The sequence below is a fragment of the Hemiscyllium ocellatum genome, chromosome 10 (assembly GCF_020745735.1).
Source record: "Hemiscyllium ocellatum isolate sHemOce1 chromosome 10, sHemOce1.pat.X.cur, whole genome shotgun sequence".
NCBI lineage: Eukaryota > Metazoa > Chordata > Chondrichthyes > Orectolobiformes > Hemiscylliidae > Hemiscyllium > Hemiscyllium ocellatum.
In genome coordinates, this window is record NC_083410.1 from 105,805,916 (window position 1) to 105,832,418 (window position 26,503).

Here is a 26,503-nt window from a genome sequence, read left to right on the forward strand (position 1 = left end):
ATGTCAAACTCCATACAGACAGTCACCCAAGGGTGGAATTGAACCTGGGTCCCTGGCAAGGTGAGGCAGCAGTGCTCACCACTGTACTTTTAATTCTTTCCATCATGAATGTACCATTTATGATTGCACCATGGAAGTTAATTACAAGTATAGGTGACGAATTGGAATGATTTGAGGAAATGAATTTTCTAGGGACTTCCTTCAACTTTTTAAACAACTTGACTGATAGAGGCAGCAACACAAAGTTACATGAAGCATCATTTTGACAAAATATTAATCCACATTTGCAACAAAACCCCAGTGATATACCAGGCCACAAATGTTGTACAATACAATTCCAACAATCATATTGTCATCCACTGCTTGATACTTAAGTAGGTCTTTTTTAGCAATTCTATCTGCAACTTAGGTGATAAAGTGTAGACTTGGGACTTACAATTGTTTCAAAGCCAAGAATTGGTTGCAGTATAGTTGTAGAATACCAGCTGAAACATCTTTGGAGCAGGATTTGATTCCTTTCAGTTGGGTAATGGGGTGGCAAGATTTCAGCTACCTTTTTGTCTTTCCCCTAAGTCTTACCTACCACCATCATAGAAGTAGAATTTGCCTACTTTCTCTGGAGTTCAGAAGAATGAGCAATGATTTGATTGAAATGCAAGATTTTGAGAGTCCCAGACTGATTCCTGTGATGGCAGGACTCATGTATAAGATTTTGAGGGGGCTTGACCAAACTGATTTGAGGGACCATTTGGTTGGAGAGCCTTACATTAGAGGTCAAGGCCTCAGGATAAAAGGTCAGCCATTTTGTATTGAGGTGAGGAGAAATGTTCTCACTCAGGGTGTTGCGAATCATTGGAATTCTTTCCCCCGGAAAGCACAGGATGTTTGACCATTGAGTCTGTGATCAAAAACAAAACATAGAGAACACTGGAGAAGCCTAATAGGATCTGTAGACAGAGAAACAGTGATAGTTTCAAGTCTGGTATGACTCTTCTCCAGAACTCAGAGATTGAGATTAACATTCAAGAATCACAGAATCCCTACAGTGCTGAAAGAGGCCATTCAGACCATTGAGTCCTCACCAACCCTCTGAAGTGCATCCCACCCAGACCCATCCACCTACCCCATCCCTGTAACCTTGCATTTCCCAAGGCTAATCCACCTAGCCTGCACATCCCTGGACTCTATGGGTAATTTAGCGTGGCCAATCCACCTGACCTGCACGTCTCTGGACTGTGGGATGAAACTGGAGCACCCGGAGGAAACTCACGCAGACACAGAGGGAGTATGCAAACTCCACACAGACAGTTGCCTGAGGGTGGAATCAACTTTAGTCCCTGGCGCTGTGAGGCAGCAGTGCTAACCACTGAGCCACCATGGTTAATTTTAAATTTTGTCATTAATTTTAAATTTTACAGATATCAAGCTTAAAGATTCAGATGTGCACATGGGATTAAGGTATGAGCTAGAATATCATTCACTTAGTCATTATCTAACAGTGTGAAATTCTTGTCATAATGGAGACATCTGTCATTCAACAAATAGAAAAATCACTTGGGGCTGCTCATCAGTCACCATGACCTGCGCATACTGCCAAACACCCAGTCACATCTTGTTCTGCTCGCTGTAACTTTGCAAGGGTTTACACTGAGACTGAGGGTAAAGAATGAAAGATGCCTTCAGTTCAGTAATATCCTGTTCGCCTCTGTCCAAAGACAGCTCAACAGCACATCCACTGGAGATGCCTAGAATTACTGACAGCAAATTCTGCATCTGTGGACTGCAAAGGTTGTACAAAATCCGGGGAATTGTTTTCACAATTTAATTGTGTAGTTAGAGTTAATTCAATGACTAAAGTAACATCAGTGGATATTTGCAATTTTTCAATTATTGTACCTCAAAGTGTCCCCCTTGGGCAGCAAAATGGGCAGCGTTGTACCGTTCATTTTGTAGAACATTAATCTCACATCCTTTCTCCAGGATAGCACACACAACTTCAATTGCCCCTTCCCTTGATGCTTCCATTAATGCAGTGTGTCCTGTTGCCTACAAAAGTAATTAAAAATATGGAAACATTTATCAAACCCAAGCTACAAAGGAACTTAACGTTGTCATCACTGGTCAGTAATGAGGTCAAATTATTATTCAGTAAGTAAACTAATCACACGATAGGATATTTTAAAGTTCATTTACAGGATGTGGGCATCGCTAGTTAGGCCAGTGTTTATCGCCCATCCCAAGTTGCCTTCAAGGAGATGGGTGGTGAGCTGCCTTCTTGAACCACGGCAGTCCATTTGCTGTAGGGACACACAGCAAATGCCTTCAGGGAGGGAATTCCAGGATTTTTTAGATTAGATTCCCTACAGCCTGGAAACAGGCCTTTCGGCCCAACCAGTCCACACTGACCCTCTAAAAAGTAACCCACCCAGACCCACCTCCCTCTGACTAATGCACCTAACACTATGGACAATTTAGCATGGCCAATTCACCCTGACCTGCACATCTTTTGGACTGTGGGAGGAAACCCGGAGAAAACCCACGCAGACACAGGGAGAATGTGCAAACTCCACACAGACAGTCACCCAAGGCTAGAGTCAAACCTGGGACCCTGGTGCTGTGAGGCAGCAGTGCTAACCACTGAGCCACGGTGCCAACCCAGTGACACTGAAGGAACGGTGATATATTTCCAAGTCAAGATGGTAAGTGGCTTGGAGGGGAACTTGCAGGAGTTGATGTTCCCATGTACTGTATTCCTAACCACTACCTCATTCGAGAGATAGTGCTTAGGAGTTTGGAAGGTGCTAGTTAAGGATCCTTGGCAAGTTACTGCTAGGCAATTTGTAGATTGTGCACAATACCACTATTGGGCATTGGTGGTGGAGGGAATGAATATTTGTGGATGTGGTGCCAATCCATATAGTGTCCAGCTTCTTGAATGTTGTTGAAGCTGCACTCATCCAGGTGAGTGGGGAGTACTCCATCACATTCCTGACTTGTGCCATGCAGATGGTAGACAGGCTTTGGAAAGTTGGGGGTAAGTTACTCGTACTGCAAGATTTCTAGCCTTTTACTTGCTCTTGCAGCCACAGTAGTTATTTGACTAGTCAGTGGGAGCCTCTAGGATTTTGATAGTGAAGAATTCAGTGATGATGATGCCATTGAATGTCAAGGGCCAATAATAGATTCTGTCATTGGAGATGGTCATTCCCTGGCACTTGTGTGACACAAATGTTACATGCTGTTTGTCAGCCCAAGCATGGAAAATGTCCCATTCGGACATGGACTGTTTCAGTATCTGAGGAGTCGTGAATGATGCTGAACATTGTGCAATCATTGGTAAACATCTCCACTTCGGACCTTGTGATGGAGACAATGTCATTGATGATGTAGTTGATAATGGCTGAGCCTAAGACACTATCCTGAGGAACCCCTGCAGAGATGACCTGGAGCTGAGATGACTGATTCCAGCAACAATAGCATCATCCTCTGTGCCAGGTATGATTCTAATTGGTAGAGAAGTTTTTTCCCCTGATTCCCATTGAATCTAATTTTGCTTGGGTTCCTTTTATCACACAGTTAAAAGTAACCTTGATGTCAAAGGCAATCACTCTCACCTTGCGTCTGGAATTCAGTTCTGTCCATATTTAAATGAAGGCTATACTGAAGCCAGGAGCTGAATGGCTCTGATCGAACCAAACTGAGTGTCAGTGAACAAGTTGTTGCAGAGCTGCTGGATAGCACTGCCTGGGTATCTGTAACTCTGGTGGACAGCTGTCATTCTCTCAGGACATGGAACCAATGGCTGAAAATTACTGGCTACTATTCCTTGGGGTTGGGGTGAACGACCCCACTGTTCTTCCTTCAGAATATAGATGAGAGTCTAGAACCTTTGTGGACTTTCAGGACTCTTATCTTAACTACTGCTCTGTTGACTTGGCTGAGGCAAAAACATACTTCTTAAAACAATCGGCTCTGCTTCCTGCCTTTCATATTCCAATTCAATCAGCTTCTCCCAAGCTGACCTTTTGAGAGTTGAGGAAACAGGCCTACGTGGGGAGACACAGCATCTTGTCCATTGCAGTTGGCTTTGCAGGAGAATACTCTTAGAGCTGGTTTGAAGAAGGACACTAGCATTTGTTCAATGGTCATCCCATTCAACTGTGAATAAAGAAGATTCTTCAACCATTTTGATCTTAGCTTGCCAGAATACCAATGCTAATATCCTTTGGTTAAATCATCAATTTGATTTCTAGAATTGTACCTTGATGTTTCAATATCAAAAAAATCCAACAGCTATGATGCATAACTGAAGGTGATTCATTCAGAATAGTCACTTCCAAGCTCTGCATTTATTGCTCACCCCTCTACAAGTGGAGTGATTTGCTAGAATATTCCAGAGGGCAGCCACGAGATAACTATATCACTGTGGATCTGGAGTCCCAAAAGACCAAAGTTGGGAAAGAACAGCAGATTTCCTTCCCAAAATAATTGTGAACTACATTTTCTTTTGTATGTCATCTCATGGTTACCATTGCTAATACTAGCTTTCTTCTGCACTTATTTAATTATTTAAATTCCACAGCTACCATAGTCAGATTTAAACTCACATCTCTGGGTCATTAGTCCAGGTCTCTGGTAGATAAACTCGTCCAGATGTTACCATACCCATTAAAATTAATAATTAACTACTGGTGGTTATTAATAAATGACTGAAAATGTTGTTCATCATTATTTTTGTCATGAATATTGCACTCCTGCTAATAAATAATGTCAGAAAATCAGAGAAGTCTGATAAAGGAACCAAGCAAATATAAAATGATCAAAAAATAATCCTGGAAATGGACAAGACAGAGGCAGAAGAAACTCAAAGCATATAATTGCAAGGTTGTTGACACAAATGAAATCCTGAAAAACTGTTTCCCCTTATGGGAGAGACGAGAACAAGGGGGCACAGTTCAAACATAAGGGGTGTCCCAGCTAAGACAGAAATTCGGCGAAGTGTCTTCGCTCAAAGCGTCATTTCTCTTTGCAATTCTCTTCGCCAGAGAGGGTTGGAGGTAGTGTCATTGAGTGTGTTTTTAAATCGAAGATAGATAGATTCTTGTCTGACATAGATCTCAAAGGTTATTGTGGGAAGGTGGGCATGTGGAGTTGAAGCCACAATCAGATGAGCCATTATCTTATTGAATGATGAAGCTGGTTCTGCAGAGTGAAATGCCCACTCCTGCTTATTTGTTTGGTTTTGTAGTAGATATTGGAAGAAAATAACAAAAGTATAAAATTAAAATATATTAGATCAATAAGACCATTCATCTCCATTTTGAGTTAGCCACCCAGAAAACCTGAAAATTCCTCCATTTCCATTTATCTAATTGTTTCTTAAATGTCTTTCCCTGTTCAGCGGTCTACTCTAAATTGGACAATCAAACTGGTGAAGTGTTTGAAGAGAACTTTTTTAAGGGAAAGAGCAGATGTGTATGATAAATTGTATAGGTCCACCAAACGAATACTATGAGTGGAATGGCTTCATCCTGCATTATATTGAATGTACAAGTTTTTCATTCTTCTAGATAGATGAATAATTTGGAGCAAGTGGACTTTCTGATGGCTTATTTTGTCATCTTATACATCCATGTCATGTTACCCAAAATATCTAAGTCGAATTTCTTATGTCACTTCCTTGTTCATCTCAATGCCATTGAGTAGGTGATAGACTCAGGTTGATTGGTTAGCATGTCCTTACCTCAAACTTGGAATTTGGGTCAGCACCTTTCTCTAATATCTGCAGACACATTTCGGTGCAGGCTGCGGCCTGTTCACAGGCCAACAAGAAGACTGGCTTTCCATCATGTGAGCAATTGTTAACATCAGCTCCGTGCGCAAGAGAAATCTCTAAGCAATGAAGGTGACGGATAGTGGGAGCAATACAGTAATATAAAATGCCTGCAAAATGGTTTGAAAAAGAATGCATCAGAGACAAAGAAAAAAACACATAGGCCAAAAACAGTTCTGTTGCTGTTATAATATGATAGCTTAAAACCTGCTTGCTTCAGCTTCATGACAGCGGAGGTAAGCCTATGGAGAGTGACCTGGTAAATCTTTTACAACTGGTTCCCTGAAAAGGGAATGCCTATTTAATATGTCAAAAGAATAAGGTTGATTTTTCAGTTACATGACAAAACCACTGTTTCTCTGTGTCAGTAAAGTTGTCGTTGCCATGGGCAATCCATTGAAACAGCAAACTTCTAAACATCATTTGCAAACACAGGTCCATTCACCCAACACACCAAGACCTGCCTGCAGTGGTGTTTAGCATCCTCAGTAATTCAAAGGTGCAAACATAACTTGGTGTTGATTGCACATTTGGAGATAATTCTTTCAAAATCTACTTGCTGAAATTAGTGAAGCGTTCTACCAGTTGGACAGAATTATGTAATTTCAATACTAATAAATAATCTTGTCTCTCGGTAATACAGAATTAAATAATTAAATTAATATGTTTGATTTTTCAGCTCGTCAATACATGACAAAGTCATTGTTTCATGAAGTTGTCATTGATATGGTCAAACCCGTAAAACAGTGTAAGTAACATGCAAACAAAGAAAAATAATAATAAATTTCACAAATTTCTGACAGAGTTTATTTCGCTGTTTCAAATGCAATCACCAATGTGCATTCAAAATGACTTCCACCAAGGCACATTATTATGATCTTCAGAAGTTTCTATTTATAAACGAGTTCTTTAGATGATTATCATCACCACAAGCTAAGGCATGTCTACTCTTTGTGGCAGTGAAACATTCAGGAGCTAAGTTGTCGTTATAGTAGCTACAACATGATCAAAAGATTATATTGCCATTTGAATTACAGTCTATTATGTTATGGTCAGATTACTACCTTGGTGGCTGTCACTATAAATGCAATTACTTTAATTACAGTTTTCACAGGTGCACATTCCTCTTGCTGTGTTTATATTACAAAATAATTGTACCTGCAATAATGCCTTGGAGTATGGGCTGTTGTGAAAACTGTACTGTTCATGCTGCTGGCTTTGTAGACTAGGTCCTATCTGTCTCAGAGTTGGGGCCAATGTCCCAAACATCTGAAGTTCTCCCTCTTGTACTATGCATTTATCCACATAACCTGCCATATTCTCCTATTGCTCCTCTATGCCATTTTAACATCCTTATCCTGGCTTTGAAATTCTTCCATGTTTTTGCTGCTCCCCAAAACCTCGAGCCCAACAACCTGTAGCTTTGAAGGCAGGAGCTTACCAAACAGGTTTTCTCTGTGACGCGATTTAGAGGCTTGAAAATTGTCCCAATCCCTCCGTGAGGATTGTTTGGGATGGAGCACAGTTATATAACTGTTATCATTTGGTCACAACTCCATAGTGGCTTTTGTAGCCACAGAGCTTGCGACCCTAAACTTTCAGCTTGTGATCCTTCACCCGATCCCCACTTTGGGAAGCCCCATTCACAGAGCTTGAGAGAGATGAGGACTGAACACAATGCCAAATAAAGCTGTTGACATTTGTTGTTTATGGGATACATACAGACACAAGGTACAGCAGGTGCGTTGCTCATGCCTTCTTTCATCAGGACTCAGCCCCATGTGATCCAATGTCATCAAAAAATCTGAAGAAGAGTCATACCAGACTTAATTTTCTCTCCACAGGATGCTGCCAGACCCGCTAAGTTCCTCCAGTACTTTCTGAATTTATTCCATATTTCCAGCATCTGCAGTATTTTGCTTTGTCATCAAAACATAGCTCTTTATGCACATGCTCAGTAGCCCTTGACAGAGTATTGGTACAGTTAACTCATTCTTCCACATGATTCACTGTGATCTTTGCTCCCTCCACTCCAATACTAGTCCCCTGCACTTCTCAGAGCTTTGTTGCTCCAGCACTGATGGCGAAACCTTCAGTTGCCTGGGTCTTAAGCTCTGGAATTCCTTTCCTGAACCTTCTGACTTGTCTACTTCTCTCTTTCCTCCTGCCGAGGTGCTTCATAGGATGTACTGAATGTCCTAAAACCTCCTTACGCATCTTGGTTTAGTCTATGGACCTTGGGCTTTTTCTTTACTACATTAAAAAGTGTGATAGATGAAAAGGAACCTAAAAGTATTCTAATGGTATTTGAATTGTTAAAGCATTGTTGAAAAGCAGGGCCAAATAGCAACAATAACATGCATTTATATAGCATTGCAACGTAGGGAATGTCTTAAGGTGCTTCATGGCAGCAATAACCAAATAAAATTTAACAAGGCGAAAGTGAGGACTGCAGATGCTGGAGATCAAAGTCTAGATTAGAGTGGTGCTGGAAAAGCACAGCAGGTCAGGCAGCATCCAAGGAGCAGGAAAATCAACATTTCGGGCAAAAAGCCCTTCATCAGGAATGAGACAAGGAGCCTCCGGGGTGGAGGGATAAATGGGAGGGAAATGGAGCTGGGGAGAAGGTAGCCAAGAGTGCGATAGGTGGATGGAGATGGGGAGGAAGGTGATAGGTCAGAGAGGAGGGTGGAGTGGAGAGGTGGGAAGGAAGCTTGGCAGGTAGGACAAGTCATGAGGATGGACCTTACCCCAGTTCCAACCTGCCAGTTTAGCACCATCCTCATGACCTGTCCTACTTGCCAATCTTCCTTCCCACTTATCTGCTCCATCCTCCTCTCCGACCTATCACCTTCATCCCCACCTCCATCCACTTATTGTACTCTTGATTACCTTCTCTCCAGCTCCACTTCCCTCCCATTTATCTCTCCACCCCGGATGCTCCTTGCCTCATTCCTGATGAAGGGCCTTTGCCCGAAACGTCGATTTCCCTGCTCCTCGGCTGCTGCCTGACCAAATAAAATTTGGCATCAAGCCTCAAAAGATGGTATCAGCGCGATAGGTTTTGAGGAGGAAAGAGAGTCAGTGAGGCAGAGACAGATGTGGGGAGGGAATGCCAGAGCTGAGGGCTTTGGCAGCTGAAGACTTGACCACCAACTGTGAAGCAATTAAAATCAGGGAAGCTAAAGAAACCAGAATTGGAGGTGTGCAGAAATCCCAGAAGGTTATGGGATTGCAGGAAACAGGTAACAGGCATAGGGAGGACAAGGTCACAGTGGCAAATATAAACAGGGATGAGAGCTTTAAAATCAGATACCTGTCAGAGTAAGTACCGATTCTAGCCAACGAACAGGAGTCTTGGTTGAAGTGAGGATAGGGCTTATGCCCAAAACGTCGAATTTCCTATTCCTTGGATGCTACCTAACCTGCTGTGCTTTAACCAGCAACACATTTTCAGCTGTGATCTCCAGCATCTGCAGACCTCATTTTTTACCTGAGGATACAGGCAGCTGAGCTTTGGATAAGCTCAAGATTCGTGGTCTGCTTATACTACTGGTGGTTCAATCATTTTCAAACTTAGCATTTGCACATTTTATTCAGGAATTTAGGGGGCACCAATGATGAAGAGGAGTCAGAGAATCAAAACTCTTAAAATACCAAACACAGAATTCTGGAGAAACTCAACAGCTCTGATAGCACCTGTGGAGAGAGAAATATTTTATGACCGATATGAGTCTTCTTCAGCCTAAACCTAATCCTTCTCACTGAAGAAGAGTCATACCAAACTTGAAATATGAACTTTGCTGCCTGACCTGTTGAGTTTCTCCAGCACTTTCTGTTCTCAGTTCAGATTTTCATCATCCGCAGTACTTTACCCTTAAACGATGTTCCTCCTGAAGTTATTCCCATTTGTTATAGCTGCACTGACCTGCAGCAATGCACATTAGGTGAGCAATGCTGCCCTCCTTAGTGAGTAGCTTATAACCAAAAGTGAACATTGTCCATCATCAGAAACCATAGATCATAGAACATTACAGTGTAGTACAGGCCCTTCGGCCTTCAATGTTGCCCCTACCTGTACAGCCAATCTGAAGCCCGTCCAACCTATACTATTCCATTATCATGTTTATTCAATGTCCCTTTAAATGCCCTGAAAGTTGGTGAGCCTACTACTGTTGCAGGCAGGGTGTTCCATGCCCTTACTAGTCTTGGAGTAAAGAACCTACCTCTGACATCTGTCCTATATCTATCACCCCTCAATTTAAAGCCATGTCCCCTTGTGCTGGCCATCGCCATCTGAGGGAAAATGCTCTCACCGTCCACCCTATCTAATCCTCTGATCATCTTGTATGTCTCTAATAAATCACCTCTCAGCCTTGTTCTCTCTAACGAAAACATCCTCAGGTCCTTCAGCCTTTCTTCATAAGACCTTCCCTCTATACCAGGCAACATCCTGATAAATCTCCTCTGCACCCTTTCCAATGCTTCCACATCCTTCTTATAATTCAGTGACCAGGACAGTACACAATACTCCAAGTGCAGCCACAGCAGAGTTTGTATAGCTGCAACATGACCTCATGGCTTTGAAACTCAATTTCTCTACCAATAAAAGCTAACACACTTTATGCCTTCTTAACAACTCTATCAACCTTGGTGGCAACTTTCAGGGAAGTATGCACATGGACACTGAGATCTCTCTGCTCATCCACACTACCAAGAATCTTACCATTAGCCCAGTACTCTGTATTCCTGTTACTCCTTCCAAAGTGAATCATGACACACATTTCTGCATTAAACTGCATTTGCCAACACTCAGCCCAGCACTGCAGCTTAACTATGACCCTCTGTAACCTGTAACATCCTTTCTCACTGTCCACAACTCCACTGATCTTAGTGTCATCCGCAAATTTACTAACCCATCCTTCTACACTCTCACCCAGGTCATTTGTAAAATGACAAACATCAGTGGCCCCAAAACAGATCCTTGCGGTACACAAATTTTCCAGGATGAACATTTCCAATCAACCACCACCCTCTGTCTTCTTACAACTAGCCAATTTCTGATCTAAGCTGCTTAATCACCGTCAATCCCATGCCTTCGTATTTTCTGCAATAGCCTATCGTGGGGAACTTCGCAAACGTTTTGCTGAAATCCACCTGTTTGGTCACCTTCTTAAAGAAGAGGTATAATCTACACTTCACCAAACAGTGTTGACTATCCTTAATCAAATTATTCCTTTCTAGATGATTATAAATCCTGTCTCTTATAATCCTTTTCAACACTTCACCCACACCTGAAGTAAGGCTCATTGGTCTATAATTACCAGGGTTGTCTACTCCCCTTCTTGAACATGGGGCCAACATTTGCTATCCTCGTCTTCTGGCACTATCCCAATCGACAATGATGACATAAAGATCAAAGCCAAAGGCTCTGCAATTTCCTCCCTAGCTTCTTAGCGAATCCTAGGATATATCCCATCCAGCCCAGGGGACTTATCTATTTTCACGCTTTCCAGGATTGCTAATGCCTCGTCCTTATGACTTCAATACCATCTAGTCTAGTAGCCTGTATCTCAGTATTCTCCTCAACAACATTGCCTTTTCCTGTGTGAATACTGACAAACAATATTTATTTAGCGCCTCCCCATCTCCTCGGACTCCACGCACAACTATCCACTACTGTCCTTGACTGGCCCTGATCTTACTCTAGTCTGATATGACTTCACAACAGTCTCCCATGTGAACTATAATCTCTGATGGTCTGTTTATTAAGTTTAAGTGGTTTAAAAACTGAAACTTGACTGCAGTAAATAAAATGACAAGCTGCCTGGGAGGTTAGGTCAGTGGTTGGATGGTAGATTAGTGATACCAACAACAAGGGTTCAATTCCCCCCTGTGGGTTTCCTCCTGGTACTCCAGTTTCCTCCCATACTCGAAAGATGGCAAGTTAGGTGGATTGGCCATGCTAAATTGCTATGTATTGTCCAGGAATGTGCATGTTAGGTAGGTTAGCCATGGGAAATGCAAGGTTATGGGTATAGGGTGGATCTGGGGTCGGATGCTCTTCGGACTTGATGGGCTGAATGGCCTGCTTCCACACTGTAGGGGTTCTATGATTATGTGGCGTTTGCACATTCTCCTTGTATCTAGGTGTATTTCCTCTGGATGCTCCGGTTTCCTCCCATAATCCAAAGATGTGCAGGTTAGATGGAGTGGCCATGGGAAATGCATGGTTATGAGGTTCGGGGAGTGTCAATGGTTCTTAGTTGTAAGCTCTTCAGAAGGTTGGTGCAGATTCGATGGGCTGAATGGCTTCCATCTGTACTGTAGGGACTCTATGGTTCTAGAATCTTGGTGTCTAAATGTTACAGATGCAATTATAATCGCCATTTTTCTCCCTCAGGTAAATCTGCTTCTTCCTTTGAATGTAATACAGCCACAAGAACACAAAAATGGAGTTCCCTGATTTAATGCTGCGGTCACTGATAAATGTTGAACAAAAAAATGAAAGAACTCTCATTTGTGCACTAACTTTCATGATATTACAATGTCCAAACATAATTTGCAACCAATTAATTACTCTTGGTTACTTACCAAAACTGCATGAGACTGACAGCAGAGCTTTTGCTTTGTTAATTAATAAGCCACATGCTGGTTTTGAAAGAACTACATGCAGGTTTTCCGTGTGTGTTACTGGTCTTTGGACTGCAATGGATGCTTACCTACTGCAAGCTCAATGAGTTGGGTATTTGGGCTTACTTTTGGCAAGATTTTATATCATCATTGCAACCTAAAGCACAGCAAAACGCCCTTCAGCCCATAATTTCTGTGCCAGTCAAAAACGATCACCTAACCATTGTGACGAAGCTGCTCCTTTAACAAAATTATGGTGCCCTTGTTTTTTTTTCAGAGAGATCGTAAAAGACACAGACTCCAAAAAGTCTAAGTTGAAGGGTTTTAGGGCCAATTTGATTATAGCTAACAGATACTGCCTCAGTACAATGAAAGGGGAGTGGCCAGTTCTTCCAGCTCAGCTTTTCTCTGATTTGATTTGGCTTTTGGCAGCCTGGCTATAAAGCGATCAGGCAGCTGTAAAAGCTGCTAGACCCAAAGAGGGAGGTCCAGGCTGATCCCCCTTTCTCTCTGACATCTTTCCTATAAGACCCTATGTTTGATTTTACCTTTTGTGCCAAAGGGTGTTTATGGGGATCGTCGCAAGTATTTGCAACATCATCATTAAGTTGGGATGATCTGCTGGGTTTTCGGACAGGTTACGTTATTCAGTATTTTGTTCTCTTTTGTTTGTGTTTCATTTGGTAATCTTGTAAATAAACTCTGTTTTGTTTAAAACTGTGAGGTTTGACCATCTGCATCCTTCCTGGAATATCCACATTAACCTGCTTAAAATAACTAGCAAAGTTAGGGTCTGGGCTACTTACCTGAAATGTTTTGAGGGGGTCTGGCCTGGTCCATAACACTATTCTAATCCCATTTTCCAGCATTTGGCCCATAACCTGGTACACCTTGGTATGGCAAGTGCACATCTGAATAGTTCTTAAATGTTATGCGAGCTTCTGCCTCCACAACGCTAACAGGCAGTGAGTTCCAGATTCACACCATCCTCTTGGTGAAAACATCCCCTCTAACTGCGTATTGTGATTTTGGTAAATGCAGAAGCTGAAATGAGCACAGGCAAGATCCTACAAACGGCATGTGGTGTGATCCAGGTGACGCGAATACTCTGCAAGAGCAGGGCCGCAGGAAATTTGACAGAAAGCAAAGTTGCTGATTTTAAAACTGGGCTACATTCATTGCCACTCTAACTGCAGGGGCTGCTTTCACCACCCATGCAATTGCAATGTCATCAATGCAGCAGCGAAGAGCAGCAAAAAAGCTGATTTACTTGAGGGAGAGCAAGGCACAAGGCCAATTTACTGGGGTCCACAGCAGGAATACAGGGTGCCATGTGCCTTTGTCTGTGGAACAGGCCCTAGCTGCAACACTGCAAAGAGATGACAATGTGTAAACAAATCTCATTCAATTTTGTACAATACTATTTTTGGCTGCTGTGGAAGTGATGCTATCTTTGAAACATTAATTAACAGACAGATTATTTTTGTTCCTTGTTAATCTTCTTGACAATCTGTCAATTAACAAAAAAAAATCCCTAGATGGGAAGCATTAGCCAGAAATTTCCCAGGGCTTCTTTGACAAAACTTTCCAAACCGACAAACTCTACCATTTAGGAAGGACAAGGACAGCATATGCATGGAAACATAACCACCCGCAATATCCCCTTCAAACTGTACACTATCCTGACTTAGAAATGTGCTCCTCACTATTCCAGGGTCAAAATTCAGAAACATCCTCCCAAACAGCACTGTGGATTCACCTACATCACATGGATTGTAGCAGCTCAAGAAGGTGACTCACCGCCACTTCCTCAAAGGCCATTAGGGGACATGAGCAATACAGTCTGTGCCAGTGATGTGCACATCCCAACAATAAATCAAAAAAGACTTGTTATTAAGGTGTTAACTTGTTAAGTTTTAACACATGTTGCCTAACATTTATGTTTATTTTTAACAGAGTGCATCAGTTCATGTGGCATTTGTGACAGTGTTTGTCTGTATATAGCTTTGCTAGTTGGCATTTGTTCATGACTTTGTGTATGTGTGTTTGTAACAGTGTCCATCTCTGGCTTGTGCATGCCTTTGTCCGGCTTTGAATGTGTCCGTCTCCATCCATTTCAATGTCTGATTACGCAATAACAGGTCAATGGACACTTACTTGCTGTGTTGGCCATAACTTGTATTCATATAGTGCCTTTGCCTGTTTTTAAAGTAATGAGTTTGAATGGGTTCATCGACAAGCTAAGCTGAAACTCCACCCATACAGAACACAGGCACTCTGGTGCATCAAGCTTTTGGTACAACTGAAGGAATATGCCAGGGTTGAGGAGTTTGATCTAAATAAACTGGGGCTGTTTTCCCTGGTGTGTTAGAGGCTGAGGGGAGACGTCATCGACATTTATAAAATCATGAGAGGCATGGATGAGATGAATAGCCAACCTCTTTTTCCCAGGGTTGGGGAGTCCAAAACTAGAGGGCATTGGTTAGGTTGAAGGGGAAAGATTAAAAGGGACATAAGGGACAACTCTTTCACACAGAGGGTGGTGCATATATGAATTGTGTTGCATGAAGAGTTGTGGAAGCTGGTCTAGGCTTCCGTTCTAGTACCGAGGGAGACCTGCACTGACTGAAGTGCTGCTTTTGTGCATTAAGTTCTAATTAAGACACTACTTGCTTACCTGCTTACCAATGTCAATTTAAAATATTGGATGGTACCATTTTGATGAAAGTGGAGAGATCATCTCTAATCTTTGCAACATTTAAAAGGGGTATAGAGGAGTTTAGAGGGATATGGCCACATGCTGGCAAATGGGACTAGATTAATGGGACAAGATATCTGGCCAGTGTGGACGAGTTGGACCAAATTTCTAATTGCATCTGTTTGCTTGCCTTAAATCTGCAACTGAATAAGGATGAAAATGTGTTGCTGGTTAAAGCACAGCAGGTTAGGCAGCATCCAAGGAATAGGAAATTCGACGTTTCAGGCATAAGCCCTTCATCAGGAATTCCAGCAACACATTTTCAGCTGTGATCTCCAGCATCTGCAGACCTCATTTTTTAACTGAATAAGGATCCCAAGGTACAAAATTAGAGGGTGCAGCCATCAGTAAGAACAAGTGATGGTAGATTAGGCAGATAGTTTAAAGATACAGTTCAATGTAGTGAAATATGAAACAGCATTTGTTGGGATAAATGGTGAAAGAATTTGTACTTCTATAGGATTAGGTAGATTTTTCCTTTTTTTCTCTGTATCTCTTTTTGTTTGACATATTTTGTCTATTATTTATTTAATATTTAATTGTATATTAGTGTTTGTACTTGTGTTTTTTTTATTTGTAAGCTTGTAAAAACATGTTAAATTTTCAATATAAATATCTATTAAAAAAGATTATTATAGATGGAGTTACATAGAGAATGAAAAATGCGTAGAGATTTAAGAAAAGAATTAGGTAGAAATGTCCAGATATATAGGTAACTGGATCTTATATATAGTAACAAGTTAATTGAGTAGCCATTGGGTGCATGTCCAGTTTATTGTGAAAAATAGATTATAAATTATTACATTCTTGGAGAGAAAAGGAATTGGATCTAAAACAGTAAGGTTCTTTACTATGTGAAAAAAGTGCGTATAAGTAGACTTTCAAAGGTGGCAGGGCAGCGAGAGAACTCTGTGAAAAGGCATTCACTATTTTCAACATACAAGCATTGCATATTAAAGAAAAGGCACTGAATATGTATTGTATATTGATTAGATCATAGTTAAGTATTGAAAGCAGCTTTGTAGACTACGGTAACACTACCAGTTGTGATTCAGTTGGTATTGTTCCTGTCTCTCAGTCAGAATGGTATGGGAATTAAATCCCTCTTCAAATGCTTCAGCTGAAAAATCTAGGCTTCTGTACTAGTACCGAGGGAGACCTGCACACTGACTGAGGATGTGCTTCTGTGCAAGAAGTTCTAATTAAGAGACTATCTGCTTACTTGCTCATCAATGTCAATTAAAAGAGTGCATAGTACCATTTTGATGAAAGTGGGGAGATTACTCCTAATGTTCCAATGAATATATGCCCTTCAATAAATATCACCATTAACATTAAATCAGATAATATGATCATTATCAAATTGTTGTTTATGGGAGCTTGCTGTGTCAAATCTGGCTGCTGTGTTTCCTATATTGCAACAGGGACCACACTTCAAAAAAGCACTTAATGGACCTATAAAGCACTTTGGGGCATCCTGAGATTGCAAACAATCGCATATAAATGCAAGTCTTTTATAGGGAGGGTATCGGGCTACAAATAGGATATATGACAATTCACTAGGTTGACAGCAGAATTGGGAGATTGTGGCAGTGCACTGATAAACACAGAACAAGCAGAGGCTTTCAAGACTGTGAAAAAACATCCATTGATACATAATCAAATATTGTTTCCATTTCTTGTCAAGTTGGTAACAAGAGAGCATACACTAAAGATTATCACTAGAATAGCACGATAAATTTCAACACACTTCAAGACCTGAGAATATCAATCACAAGTAGTAGTCTGTCTTTACATCATCAACAATAAATACATTTCAATAGAAAATCAGAAGACTAGGTGACATACTGCATAATCACTATATAACTGCCACATGATAAGCATAAACGTGTACTGCTGAAAAAATCATTTTGTCACAGCTTTTCATTCTGTACTCATCAGGGCATTCTCAAGAGAGCCCAATGGCTCTTGATGTTGTGCTGACCTCTTATCCTACTCTAAGATCAAACTAACCCTCATACCCTAAATTTTACTATCTTCCATGTGCCTATCCAAGAGTTGCTTAAGTGTCCCTAATGTATCCGACTCTACTAACATTGCTAGCAGTGCATTCCACACATTCACCACTTTCTGTGTGAAGAACCTATCTGACATGTGCCCTAGACCTTCTTCCAATCACCTTAAAATTATACCTCCTCGTGATAGCCATTTCCACCCTGGGAAAAACTCTGGCTATCCACTCTGTCTTTGCCTTTCATTATCTTGTACACCTCTATCAAGTCACCTCACATCCTTCTTCGCTCCAATGAGAAAAGCCCTAGCTCCCTCAACCTTTCTTCATAAGACATGCCCTCTAGTCCAGGCAGCATCCTGGTAAATTTCCTCTGCACTCTCTCAAAAGCTTCCACATCCTTCCTATGATAAGGTGACCAGAACTGAACACAATATTCCAAGTGTGGTCTAACCTGAGCTCAATAGAACTGTAGCATAACCTCGCAGCTTTTCAACTCAAATCCCAAGGCTAATGAAAGCCAACACACCATATGCCTTCTTAACAACCTTATCAACTTGGGTGGCAACTTTGATGGATTTATGGACATGGACCCTAAGATCCCTCTATTTCTCACAGTGCCAAGAATCCTGCTTTTAACCTTGTAATCTGCGTTCAAATTCAACCTTCCAAAATGAATCATTTCATACTTTTCCAGGTTGAATTCCATCTGCCGCTTCTCAGCCCAGCTCTGTATCCTGTCATTGTCCCGTTGCAACTTACAACAGCCGCCACAACATCCAAAACTCTGCCAACCTTCGTATCATTGGCAAACTTACTAACCCACTCTTTCACTTCCTCATCCAAGTCATTTATAAAAATCACAAAGAGCAAAGATTCCAGAACAGATCCCTGTGGAACACCTCTGGTTAGTGCACTCCAGGCTGAATACTTTCCCACTGTCTTCTATCGGATAGCCAATTCTGTATCCAGATAGCCAAATTTCCCTGTATCACATGGTAGATTATTTTCTGAAATAATCTACCATGGGGAACATTATCAAACACCTTACTAAAATCCATATACACCACTGCTCAAAATTCATCAATATGTTTTGTCATATTCTCAAAGAATTCAGTAAGGCTTGTGAGGCATGACCTGCCCCTCGCAAAGCCACGCTGACTATCTCTAATCAAGCTATGCTTGTCCAAATTATCATAAAACCTGTCTCTCAGAATCCTTTCCAATAATTTGCCCACCACTGATGTAAGTCTGACTGGTCTATAATTCCCAGGGTTATCCCTATTCCCTTTCTTGAAAAGAGAATGACATTTGCCACTCTCCAATCATCTGGTACTACTCCAGTGGACAGTGAGGACGCAAAGATCATCTCTAAAGGCACAGAACTCTCTTCCATCACTTCCTGCAGTAACTGTGAGTATATCGCATCTGGCCCAGGGGACTTATCTATTCTCATGTTTTTCAAAATTTCCAGCACATGCTCCTTCTTAACATCAACCTGTTCCAACGTTTCACGCCATCCTCACAAATGACAAGGTCCCTCTCACCACTGAATACTAAAGCAAAGTATTCACTAAGCACTTCTCCTACCTCCTCCGACTCCAAGCAAACGTTCCCTCCACTATCCCTGATAAGCCCCATTCTCACTCTGGCCATCTTCCTGTTCCTCACATAAGTGTAGGAAGCCTTAGGGTTTTCCTTAATCCTAGTGGTCATGCCGCCTTCTAGCTCTCTTAAGTCCATTCTTTAGTTCCTTCCTGGCTACCTTGTAACCCTCGAGAGCCCTGTCTGATCATTGCTTCCTCACCTTAAGTATATTTCCTTCTTCCTCTTGACTTGAATTTCCACATCTCTTGTCATCCAAGGTTCCTTCACCCTACCATCCTTTCCTTTCCTCAGTGGGACAAACCTATTCAGCACTTGCAGCAAGTGCTCCCTAAATAACCTCCACATTTCAGTCATACATTTCCCTGAGAATATCTGTTCCCAATTTATGCCCCACAGTTCCTGCCTAACAGCACTGTTATTCCTCCTTCCCAAATTAAAACCTGCACCCACACCTCCTCCCTCACCTCCATCCAAGGCCCCAAAGGAGCCTTCCACATCCATCAAGGTTTCACCTGCACTTCCAAACATGTCATTTATTGTATCTGTTGCTCCTGATGTGGTCTCCTGATGTGGAGACCGGATGCTTTCTCGCAGAACGCTTCAGAGAACATCTCTGGGACACCCGCACCAATCAACCCCACTGCCCCATGGCCAAACATTTCAACACCCCTCCCACTCTGCCGAGGACATGCAGGTCCTGGGCCTCCTCCACTGCCACTCCCTCACCACCCGATGCCTTGACCAAGAATGCCACATCTTCTGCCTCGGAACCCTTCAATATGACATCAATGTGGACTTCACTAGTTTCCTCATTTCCCCTCTCCCCCACCTTACCCCAGTTCCAACCTTCCAGCTCAGCACCATCCTCATGACCTGTCCCACCTGTTAATCTTTCTTCCCCCTATCTGCTCCACCCTTCTCTCTGACTTATCACCTTTATCCTCACCTCCATCCACCTATTGCACTCTCAGCTACCTTCTTCCCAGCCCCACCCCCTCCCATTTATCTCTCCAACCCCGAGGTTCCCAGGCTCATTCCTGATGAAGGGTTTTTGCCCGAAACAAAAATTTTCCTGCTTCTCAGATGCTGCCTGACTTACTGCGCTTTTCCAGCGCCACTTTAATCTTGACTCTAATCTCCAGCACCTGCTGTACCCACCTCTGCCTAGTTTCCCATACTGTCTGCTCCTATCCCCCTCAATGACTATAGTAAAGGTCAGGGAGTTGTGATCACTATCACTGAAATGCTCTCCCACTGAGAGATCTGACACTTTGCCTGGTACATTGCCTGGTATGTAATCAATGGGAGGCAATAGCCTAGTGGTATTATCACTGGACTCTTAATCCAGAGATCCCTGATAATGCTTTGGGAACCTTGGCTCAAATCCTGCCCCAGCAGAGAGTGGAATTTGGATTCAATTCATAATCTGGAATTAAGAGTCTGTTAACAGTCAGGGGGAAAAAAAACCTATCTGGCTCACTGATGGCCTTCAGGGAAAATCTGCCATCATTGCATGGTCTGGCCAGCTTGTGACCCCAGACCAACAGCAATGTGATTGACTCTTAACTACCCTCTTGCCAATTATGAATGGGCAATAAATGTGGGCCTGGCCAGTGATGCCCATATCTTGTGAATTAATAATAAAAAAAAGTGAATCCTTAGAGCAGGCTGACTTCCTGCCTCCTTGTCCCAGGTTTGTTAAAATTGGAAGTGAGTGAGATGGAGTCAAATTTGAGCTTTATTTTATATTTTCACATTTCATCTGATATGGAAATTACTTTGGGGGTTCCAATTCACCCAGCGGTATGGGCCAGAATTTGCACATTGGAATCTTACCCTTTGCCTCCAAATTGTTCAACAAGGTTCCCCGTGGGAGACTGATTAGCAAGGTTAGATCTCATGGAATACAGGGAGAACTAGTCATTTGCTTACAGAACTGGCTCAAAGGTAGAAGACAGAGGGTGAAGGTTCAAGGTTATTCTTCAGACTGGAGGCCTGTGACCAGTGGAGTGCCACAAGGATCGGTGCTGGGACCTCTACTTTTTGTCACTTACATAAATGATTTAGATATGGGCATAAGAGGTACAGTTAGTAAGTTTGCAGATGATACCAAAATTGGAGGTGCAGTGGACAGCGAAGTGGGTTACCTCAGATTACAACAGGATCTGGACCAGATGGGCCAATGGGCTGAGAAGTGGCAGATGGAGTTTAATTCAAGTATTGAGTACTGGAGTTGGGAGGTCATGTTGTGGCTGTACAGAAAATTGGTTAGGCCACTGTTGGAATATTGCATGCAATTCTGGTCTCCTTCCTATTGGAAAGATGTTGTGAAACTTGAAAGGGTTCAGAAAAGATTTGCAAGGATGTTGCCAGGGTTGGAGGATTTGAGCTATAGGGAGAGGCTGAACAGGCTGGGGCTGTTTTCCCAGGAGTGTTGGAGGCTGAGGGGTGACCTTAAAGAGGTTTACAAAATTGTGAGGGGCATGGACAGGATAAATAGACAAAGTCTTTTCCCTGGGATCGGGGAGTCCAGCACTAGAGGGCATAAGTTTAGGGTGAGAGGGGAAAGATATAAAAGAGGCTTAAGGGGCAACTTTTTCACACAGAGGGTGGTACGTATATGGAATTAGCTGCCAGAGGAAGTGATGGAGGCTGGTACAATTGCAACATTTAAGAGGTATTTGGATGGGTAAAGGAATAGGAAGGGTTTGGAGGGATATGGGCCGGATGCTGGCAGGTGGGATTAGATTGGGTTGGGATATCTGGTCGGCATGGACGGGTTGGACTGAAGGGTCTGTTTTCATGCTGTACATCTCTATGACTCTATGGCTCTACTTAAAAGATCTTGCTAGATTGGTACATTTGTTGATCAGTAATCTTGTTGTGGAAAGTCATGTTTATTAAGTAGCTTCTTTACGATATGATAATTGTCAATGAAATGCTAATCAGTCCTGAAATATTAATAGGAAGTGCTAGACAAAGTCAGCATGTGCTCATATTCTCAGTGTGTCTCCTAGTTCTAGTCTCCCCTACAAAGGGGATCATCTTTGAGTATCCACACCATCCTCTCTCCTCAGAATCTAACATGTTTCAATAAGACCATCTCTCATTCTTCCAAATACCAATGGATATAGGTCCAATATGTCCAATATTTCTTTGCAAGATAAGCCATTCATCTGCCACCCATTTGTCTGTACTCAACTGCATTTTGTGCTTACATGTCTGGAGGCAGACTTGAACCCCGAGTTTTCTGACTCAGAGAGGGAACAGCTACTTATGGCACCAGCAGCAAGAGAAAAAAATGATCCTAGCTAAAAATGGATAGGGTATGAGCTTAGTTTACATGAAGTCCTCCATATGCATGAGGAACCAAAAAATAAATTTGGGGATCCCATAAACTTCTGTTAGGAAGCTTGCTATCTAAAGTTGTTACTGTAGAAATGGCAACACACCAATTTAATATAATAGGGCAGATGACCATATGGCTTATTCCAGACCTTCAATAAGTATAAATATGCTTCTGTGGTGTTTTTGCTATCTCTCTCTCTCTCTCTATATATATATATATATATAGCTTTCGATATAGTTATACAGTAGACATTAGAACTAAAGTGTTACCAATATGTTTTAGAAGGGAACATTTCAAAGCTGTTCCTGAGAACCAGAAAGCCATGCAGAGTGATGCCAGCAGTGTGGGTTCAATTCCTACACCAGATGAGGTAACCATGAAGATCCTGCCTTCTCAACACCTCCTTGCTGGGCGGCACGGTGGCACAGTGGTTAGCACTCCTGCCTCACAGCGCCTGAGACCCGGGTTCAATTCCCGACTCAGGCGACTGACTGTGTGGAGTTTGCACGTTCTCCCCGTGTCTGCATGGGTTTCCTCCCACAGTCCAAAGATGTGCAGGTTAGGTGAATTGGCCATGCTAAATTGCCCATAGTGTTAGGTAAGGGGTAAATGTAGGGGTATGGGTGGGTTGCACTTCGGCGGGTCGGAGTGGACTTGTTGGGCCGAAGGGCCTGTTTCCACACTGTAAGTAATCTAATCTAAAATTTATTGGTGGACGGTGGAATTAGTGTAGACTAGGGTAGCTTATACAATATTAACTTGATGGGCTGAGAGGTCTCTTCTGCAATCTCTGATTCTATGATTCCCCTTGCTTTGAGGTGTGGGGTGACCCTGAGATTAAATTCACCTCCAGTCCTTTGTCTCGCTCTCTCCCTAGTGAGAGAGTGGGACTATGGTGACTTGGTTTTTGTTCAGCCATGTACAGTACTTATACACTGAAGATCCACTAAGTTCAGGTTTGCTATCAGACAAGTATGATAGCCATGATAAGGAGGTTCCAGTGCTGGACTGGGCTGGACAAAGTCAGAAGTCCCACAACACCAGGTTATAGTTAAAATCACAAGCTTTCGGAGCGCTGCACCTTTGTCACCTGATATATAGCACTTAATTTTAAATACTGCAAGATATACAGGTACAGATATGTATGTGTAATATATATATGTATATATACATTGCATGTAATTATATACAATGCAAGATGTACACACAGGGATGTTTATGTCTATATAAACATATATAGGTGATACATATACACATACAGCACCTATTTATACTATAATGTACACACAGATATATATCTATATAAATATATGTGTGTGATTTATATGCTGCAAGAGATATACACACAGATATGTATGTACATATAAACATCTTGCATCTAATTATATATATATAATATATTATATATATATAAAATATACACTCCTGATGAAGGGCTTATGCTCGAAACGTCGAATTCCCTATTCCTGAGATGCTGCCTGACCTGCTGTGCTTTGACCAGCAACACATTTTCAGCTCTAATTATATATACTGCAAGGTAGATACACGGGTATGGATATATATAAACCTACATATGTGTAATACGTATAGCATCTAATTATATATGCTGCACCATATACACACAGATATATGTATATATAAATTATATGTGATCTGTATATTGCACCTAATTATATATACTGCAAGATATACACAGACAGATATTTATATATAAACATATATATGTGTGATATATATATATATAGAGAGAGAGAACCTAATTGGACCCAAACCTGCTGGTTTTCATTTTATAAATGCATGTTTTGTGTTTTAACAGAGGCATAGGGGTATTAGCGGCCACACTTTACCTTTGCCCTTCTTGTCTACGATGGTCATGTCCGTGTTGGCGTCAGCCAGTACCTCCAGGACATTGTCGTGGCCGGCTTCAGCGGCGATCATCGCGGCGGTGCGGCCATCCTTATCCACCACGTTCGGCTCAGCCCCCAGGGAGAGCAGCAGCCTACAGATCTCCACATCGTTGGCCAGCGCGGCCAAGTGCAGGGCATATTCCCCCTGGCTGGGCTCACTCAGGTTCACCAAGTGCGGCACCCCCACGGTCAGCAGCTTCTCGATCTCGGCTTTGTTCCGCTGCCGGACGTACTGGATGAGTTTGTAAACCTGCAGGATCTGGAGGCGTCCTTCTGCAATGTTTGTCATCTCGCCATTGCAACGTCCCTCCTGGACACAAACTTAAAATGAAACAATGTAACATTGAGAGGTTGCAATGAAACAGTATCCCTTTCCAGCACCAAAGAAAAAGTCTTTGCATGTTGCTTTTGACTTTAAATAACTTGCTACATTTTGTTTAAACAACTTGCTACATTGTCTTTAAATAACTTGCTACATACTTTCCAAATGCTTTCGCCTCCGCTCAGGGAGAATTTGCCCTCATCCCGAGTCTCTCAACTGTCTTTAGAACGCAACATACCCGGTCGGCAGTGAAACTCCAGTGAGAGAGACGGTGGTGGAAACTGGAGATTGAAACGCTTACTGGTGTCCCGCAGTTGCCAGAGACACACAGGAGGATGTGGGGGTGGGGGATGCCGGAATCCTGAAAGGGGCGCTCGTTGGGGAATGTGCCCCGGAGCTACAGCACCGACCTGGAGGCAGCAAGCAGGAGACACAATAGAATGAAAGGGCTTTGGAACCAAAGCAACATCTGCTCCCATAGCAACAGAACGCGGCCACATTACAAATAATGCCAAATCACAAGGAAATGGAAAAAGGGTTTCCTTTCGGTAACTGGAGAGGCACATTCAAAGATTCAGCAACTTTAGCCAGAATGGGCAACTGTCAGCGGATATAAAAGACAGCTGCTGCTGGAGATTAATTTACCTTGGCACTGGGTAACTGGGAAACAGAAGTACCACTGCTTGAGGGTTTTGTGGTACTGTCCCTACCTCTGAGCCAAGAAACCTTATTCAAGTCCCGCCTGCTCTAGGCTTTGTGATAGTGCCCCTACCTCTGAGCTAGGAGACGAAAATGTGTTGCTGGAAAAGCGCAGCAGGTCAGGCAGCATCCAAAGAGCAGGAGAATCAACGTTTCGGGCATAAGCCCTTCTTCAGGATTCCTGCTGCGCTTTTCCAGCAACACATTTTTAGCTCTGATCTCCAGCATCTACAGTCCTCACTTTCTCCTCTGAGCTAGGAGACCCAGGTTCAAACCCCATCTGCTCTGGGGCTCTTGTTATTGTATCCCTACATCTGAGCCAGGTGTCATATAGTACAGAAACAGACCCTTCAGTCCACGCTGACCGTAATCTCAAGTTCCTTCCAAAACTTCCTTCTTCATGTATTTATCCAGATGTCCTTTAAACATTGTAACTGGACCTGCATCCATCACTTCCTCTGGCAGTTCATTCTACGCACAAACCACTCTGTGTAAAATAAAAAATGCCCATTACGTCTTTCTAAAATCTTAATTCTCTCACCTTAAAAATATGTCCCCTTGTCTTGAAAGTGGAACCCCAGTGAAAGTCACCTGCTATTCACCTGGGTTCAACTCCCACCTGCTATGGAACTGTGTAATGACATCACAGACTTACAGAAAATGCCTACGAGTGACTGGCCACAGGCACTCAGCCGGTCTCAGGTGCACAGGGAGATGTAACAGCTCAGTCCATAAAGTGCAGAGTCAGTGAGACAATCAGTGGAGGTTCATTTGGAGGAGGGGATGAGAACTCCCTGACACTTTCTCGGCTGCTGTCCACTCTTTCAGCAAACAGTAAACAATCAGGCCAAATTTGCGTGCGGTTTGACACAGTGGCATGTTAACTATGGCTCACTCTGTCGCACTCTCACCTGTGAGTCACAGATGGTTTTAAAAATATTATTCTGGGATGTGGGATTCACTGATTGGACCAGCATTTATTGCCTGTCCCTAAATGCCATTGAGAAAGTGGTGATGAGCTACCTTCTTGAACCACTGCAGTCAATCTGAGTGTAGGTATACCTGATGGTGGACAGACATTAAGGAGTCAAGAGTTGCATTCATCACTGCAGGATTCCAAGCCTTTGGCCTACTTGTGTAAAAACTGAACTTATATGTTGTAAAAAGCATGCACTTTTATATCCTTTGGTTTTGAACCGTGGACTAAGAAAGGAAAATAATGGTTTAAACCAAGGAGACTGCACAAAAAGATGTTTATGTTTATTGGAATACAGTGTAATTTCAATGCAACAATGATAGCAAAAGGAGACATCATGGAACCAAGGGACAACTGCTTCACAACAAGATTCTGATTAGATCCTGACCAGCTGACCATAGCTTGTG

At 42.4% G+C, this 26,503-nt stretch overlaps 1 protein-coding gene across 1 annotated transcript in view; it reads right to left on the reverse strand.

Annotated features, from left to right (window-relative positions):
- Nucleotides 1-24,388, reverse strand: part of ankef1a (ankyrin repeat and EF-hand domain containing 1a) — a 41,604-nt gene extending 17,216 nt beyond the window's left edge. The window contains exons 1-3 of the mRNA XM_060831167.1: nucleotides 24,040-24,388; nucleotides 5,744-5,943; nucleotides 1,897-2,046 (exon numbers count right to left, since the gene is read on the reverse strand). Of these exons, the coding sequence (XP_060687150.1) occupies nucleotides 1,897-2,046; nucleotides 5,744-5,943; nucleotides 24,040-24,388 (699 nt within the window). The remainder of the gene's footprint in view (nucleotides 1-1,896; nucleotides 2,047-5,743; nucleotides 5,944-24,039) is intronic.
- Between the last annotated feature and the right edge of the window lie 2,115 nt (nucleotides 24,389-26,503).